General features: G+C 34.4%; 1 protein-coding gene across 1 annotated transcript; it reads right to left on the bottom strand.

Moving 5' to 3' along the window:
* Positions 1-229: 229 nt before the first annotated feature.
* On the bottom strand, positions 230-2,335 carry LOC145134832 (non-specific lipid transfer protein GPI-anchored 1-like). The gene is made up of 2 exons (XM_079069651.1): positions 1,909-2,335; positions 230-627 (listed from the first exon to the last, which is right to left on the bottom strand). Exons 1-2 carry the CDS (start codon positions 2,252-2,254, stop codon positions 407-409), a joined length of 567 nt encoding a protein of 188 aa, XP_078925777.1. The 5' UTR covers positions 2,255-2,335; the 3' UTR covers positions 230-406.
* Positions 2,336-5,910: the final 3,575 nt, after the last annotated feature.

Raw genomic sequence — 5,910 nt, 5'->3', positions numbered from 1 at the left:
AACATTCAATACATACGTATAAATGCACTTCAAGTAGAAAATAAAATTAAAGTGTAATGAAAAAACATATGTAGATTTTACAAAAAAAAATGATTAAACATCTATGGGTTTTACAAAAAAAAAAAAGAAAAAAAAAAGAAAAAAAAACATTCTTTAAAGTTCCAATTTTTGTTGGCATATTTATAAACATGATAAATGTCAAATGAAGTCTTATCAAATCACCCCATAATAAAAAAAAATTAATAATAATAATAATAAAAAAGTTTACCAGGTAATTAAACAATACATTAATAGACATAATCGAGTTTATCAAATAACCACAAACCATACACAAAATAATATCGCAAAAACCAAGTCCAAGGAAAACCACACTTCAATCGCTAGGAACCAATATTAAATCTATGATTTAAGCACCAAAAATGCTCGTTGAAGACACTGTTAACAAGAATGCTACGAAAATCAAGATGGATTTAGCAAACGCAGGTGCATGACACTTGAGCGCGTTTGAGCGAACTGGAGAATTCGTAGAAGTCGATGAAGGCATTCCTCCGGATGTAGGAGGGAGGATCGTGGCATTATTGTTGAATAGCGCAGCATCTGGTGAATTTGATGGTAGCTTCAGAAGCCCTAAAAAGGCAAAATTTACAAACATTAATCTAATTTAATATATAATATATTGAGTATTTATTAATATAGTAGGTGTAAGACCCATGTATTACATGGGTTAATTAAAAAAATTTAAATATAAAAGTCTAAATATTTAAAAACTTTAGATTTATAAGAAAATAAGAAGAACAATGACTTATTAAAACTGATTGTTTATCTTTTAAATTTAAATAAATAAACAAAATAAACTAATAAACTTTAATTTGACAAATTTGAAATAAGAATGTATGTTCATTAATAAATTTATATTAATTTATTACTACATTTATTGTAATTTTTACATTAAAGTACTATGTGGAATTTATTAAAATAGAAAAATCGATAAGATGGCATGTGGAAAAAAAATTTAATTCAAAATAACCACAAAATGAGATTTGACAAATTAAATGAGAGTGTGACATGTGGCAAAAAAAACCTTCATTTATTAGAGTGGAAAAAGATAAACCTGTTTTACTTAAATCTGTTTTAAATGCTAATGACTACATTTATTTCTTTATTTATGTGTCATCATATGCAAACCTAGTGTTAAGTTAATATATATGTTAATTAATAATAGCTAGCTTCTATTAGAGATCAAGAATTTAAAATACTTTACATGATATATAAATATATAAAAGCAGTCCTAACTTCTACGTGAATAATACGAATTGGAGAAAAGTAAAACGTGTTTAAAGTTATAAAAAATATTTTTTTAATCAACCTTAAGAGGTTAAGGTTTTTAGTATAGTAGGTGTTGCCCTCCCTCAAGTCCTTGAGGTTGAGGGTTCGAAAAGTATATATTTTAAAAAAAAGTAGGGAGAGCAATATATGTTTGAGTAGCGTTTAGTGTGGTTTTGATATTTGAAAACATTATAAATTCCAAAACATACATTAAACGCCACTAAACATCGAATTTCGTTTTTGTTTTTCAACTTTCGCAAGCATCCTCGATTCTTCTACCACCCTAATGCATGTCAGACTTTTATAAAGTTGAGCTAAGAATTCAAGTCAAATTCTTATATATTGAGGCTATAAAACAGTTTGTATACGTTAAAATTTTGGTTATGAAAAAATATTAAACCCAAATTAGTTCTTATAGCTATTCACATGCTATTTAACTGCAGTTTGTTCTCTACTAAACATATGTCTGATAGATTTCATTAGCTTTTGAGTTTTTTGATACGTACTGCAGCTTGAGCCTTAATCAAGAAAACTATTTCGAAATCGAGCTGAAAATAGAATAAAGATAAGAATGAAGATTACTTGGGCAATCAGTGATGCTGGCATTAGCTATCTTACAAGCTGACGACAGCTGAAGAAGCCGACTCTCTTGAATATTCAACTTCTGCAACGTAGGATTTGTGCCATTATGGATCTGCTGTATCAGAAAACACAAACACGCTGGATTACTCTCTTTCATCTCCTTAATCGAATCACAGCACTTCTGCTGCGGTGTCGCCTCCTTCCCGGTCGCGAATGCCACACATGTCATCACCGCCGTCAGCTTGGGAGCACACTGCTCTCCTAACGACTGTACATCTTCCGCCGCCCTAACACAACCGCATACCACCATCAAGACCAGCACACACACATACCATTTCTTAAACATTTTGAAGATCAGTCTTTTGGGTGTGATTAGGTTGGTTTTCTAGATTTTTATCTAGAAATGGAGATGGGGTTAATGGGAGGTTGGTGCAGGAAGTAATGGGAATGGCAGCAGGTTGTTGGGTTGTATTTATTTCATTAATTTTTTTAATAAATTTGATGAGTTGTCTATTGGCCTGTTTGTCCACGTTACATTACAATGCATTGAGCTTTCATAAATAAAGTTTTTGATTTTAGTATTGGCTTAATCTCGTTTAACAAAGGTGTTGATCTTTATTCGGTCAACAAAAACTGAAGTAATTTTGTTTTCGTATGCCCTGTGTATATATATATGAAAATCACGCTGTTTCTATATTATTAAAAAAATAATAAAAAAAAATACTGAATAGGAACAACTAAGACTGAGATTTATTTAGGATGATAATTAAATAAAGAGTAAATTATATGAATGGTTTTAGGTTTAGTGTCTAACAAAGCTCAAATGATTCTTTGTCTTTCTGATTGATTTATTATTTTTTTAAATGATTTGTTTTTCTTTTAATCCCAAAAACATCAAACCCCACCCCACTTCGGTTGCTAGAGCGTCTAATGGGTCAAAATCAACAATTTAATGAGTCAAAGTATGTTAGCCAGATGTCATATTTTGAAGTTGAAAGAAAATGTTTACAACAAAAAGTTGATCCGAATACTTAATGATTAGGATCAGAACCTGTTGAATAATTACTATTTTTTTTTTTTTTTTGTAACCGATGGAAATTGTTTATAAAACCCATAACAAGACAACGCAACCAAAGAAAAACAAAACATTTATAAAATGTTAAAAAGGAAAGCAGCACCACTCAGTCTAATTACAAACACCAAAGTTTCCTCTATTTTCAACTATACACCAAAGTGTAAATATTGTCCACCATTTTGGCCGCCGAGACCCGAGTGTTATTAAAAAAAACACGTCATTTATTGCTTTCCAAATGCACTGTAGGAACCCGTAAAAGATGACAATAACGATCTTTCTCTTCTTGGGACAACTACCCCAATGAGCCGCAAATTCCACCAAATCAACAACTAAAGCAAAAGAATGAAGCCGGATATAACATCATTTAAACACCCACTCTAACATCTCCTTAGCAAAAGGGCAACCAACCAAAAAGTGATTAGTCTCATCGGGACCGGAGGAGCAGAGTTGACAAACCAAACCTGCAACATGAATACCCCGATGTAACAAAGCCGACGCTGAAGGAATCCGATCAAGACACGCACGCCAAACAAAGCAATTAACTTCCAGGGGCACCAAATGAACCTAAACAGTTGGATTTGAAATGGGAATAGTGAGCACGGAGTCGATAGCAGCTTGGAGCTCTCTAACATAGAAAAAACCATCCGAAGACAGCTTGAAGTTCGACCGATCTGCCCCACCATGAAGATGGACATGCGCAAGAACCCCGCGGAGACAATCTAACTTGGCAAACTCCTGAGGCCCAATAGGAAGCTTCTTCCAAACCCACGTAAAACTACAATAAGGCCCGACCCTTTCACTAATGAAACATGACTTTCGTTTATCCAGGTCAAACAGAGGGGGGAAGCGAGAGGCAAGAGTCTCGTTACCATCCCAAGTATCCAACCAGAAGAGAGAATTAGAACCAGAATTAATTTTAAACTCGAAAATAGACGAAAGATCAATACCCATGTTATTTAAAGAGCAGCTCGCCATCACAATGTTATACCAGTTCCCCAAAAGTGATTTCTTACCAAGCAAGTGCAACAACTTTCTGCCACAATTATGCACCCCGCTAACCACGTTACACCAAAGCACCGAAGGATCCGTCTTGAACCTCCAAATTCATTTAACCAAAAGAGCAAGGTTTAGCGAGAGAAGAGAACCCACGCCGAGCCCACCTCTATCCTTAGAGTCAAGAAGAATCTTCCAGGCAACCCAATTGGCTTTGTTTTTTTCTTTTGTGCCACCCCACAAGAAACGCCTCCTTAATTTCTCCAGGCTCTCAATAACAGAATTTGGAGCTTTGAAAAGCGAGAGAAAATAAACCGGCAAACTGCCAAGGACGGACTTAACGAAAGTAAGCCAGCCACCGAACGATAAGTTTTTTAAGGGACATATTGGCACCTACCAACACCCCCAGGTACTTGAAGGGAAACGAGCATGCATCACACCCTAAAATCTGAGCGCACCGAGCCACTTCCTGATGTATGTTAGAGATTGATTAAGAACACTAATGAACCAATAAAAGCTATAAACCGACACATGATCTAAATAAGATCTGTTTGGCTCAAGAACCTCTGAAGAGTACAAGAGAGTTTGAGTACAAATGCAAAAAATGTTGTGTTTGACCCTTCTCTACTCTATTTACTTACCCTATTTATAGGGTACAACAGACTCTCCAAAAGTAACAAGGACTAAACGTTAAAGTGTCGAAACTAAGATGCCTTGTAAATAGATAGAGTGTTGAAACTAGACTACTTTCGACACATTATAGGCACATAATGCTTTCAACTCCTTACTATATACATTTGACCCCAACAATCTCCCCCTTAGTGAGAGTAGTCGAAAATTAAGCAATCAACTTCATTGTCTGTAAAATCTCCCTTCTTACTTCCATGTACCACAACATAATCTTCCTTATCTTTGCCTTGTCTGTACAATCTTTTTCTTGCAGTTGTTGATAAAAATCAAGATGTTGGTAAAATGGGAATTTATGTATCTTTCAAGATCAGTCATTTGAAACAAAAACTTTGTTAAATTCCCCCTCTTGTTCTTTCCCTGGAAAACAAAACCATAAGGTTGATGGATAATATCACCGTCTTTAAATTCGTTGATGTTTAGCTTTGCCTTTGCCAGAGTTTGAGGCACTTTCGCATTCTTCTTGATGGCTAAGCCAAGATCATTATCTGTAATGGCCATATATTTGTAGTAGCTCTACATAGAAGCCTCGATATGACCAAATCCGAGAATGAAGTCATTTCGGTTTGACTCATGGATCTTCGACACATCCACATTGATCAAAATTTTAGTTACTGAAATAATATCATTCATGTTCATAAGGGGAAAGTTAGAAATTGTGAACTTTAAGTCCACATTGTTCGCTCTAACAACCGAATAACAAAAGTTTTGAAGCAGACCCTCGAACAAGGTATCCCTTTCAATTTTCATCACCTTCACAATATTAACCAAAGACCATACATCATCTTCATTCTTTCCCGATATAGCATGAAAATGAATCTTCTGGTTTTTATATTCATTTTTATCTTTGAAGTGATCTACTAATTTGAAATGTGGAGATGTGAACATCATGTGATTGATTGGAAAATCGAGTTGATTGTAGTCCTAATTTTCATTTTCAAATCTCTTCTTCGATCTTTTAAGAAAGTCGTCATTCTTCCCTAAAACTGCAATTTCAATCGTTTCATAACACCAGTGCTTGTTTGGGTCACCTTTGTTCAGGCCTGGTGGATCATTCTCTCTTTGACGAAGAATGTTGTTAATCTGCCTTTGTCTTTCTAACTCAACTTCCTATAATTTCTTCTTCTCCTATTTCGATTTTTCAATGAGAATGACTTTTCCTTTGTCTTTCGGATAAATTGTTGAAGTTGTTTTTATAGTGTAGAAACAATAAATAAGATGATCGAGAGATTCTACATTAAAGACGT

The sequence above is a fragment of the Lactuca virosa genome, chromosome 8, assembly GCF_052849685.1.
Source record: "Lactuca virosa cultivar CGN04683 chromosome 8, Lactuca_virosa_CGN04683_v6, whole genome shotgun sequence".
Taxonomy (NCBI): domain Eukaryota; kingdom Viridiplantae; phylum Streptophyta; class Magnoliopsida; order Asterales; family Asteraceae; genus Lactuca; species Lactuca virosa.
This window is presented reverse-complemented; position numbering and strand designations above follow the sequence as displayed.

What these genes read in the sequence shown, in the direction of transcription:
- LOC145134832 (XM_079069651.1), bottom strand. Translation starts at nt 2,254, where the DNA reads ATGTTTAAGAAATGGTATGTGTGTGTGCTGGTCTTGATGGTGGTATGC. An exon ending in CAGCATCACTGATTGCCCAA is followed by an intron (nt 628 to 1,908) that starts GTAATCTTCATT and finishes TTGCCTTTTTAG; the next exon opens with GGCTTCTGAAGCTACCATCA.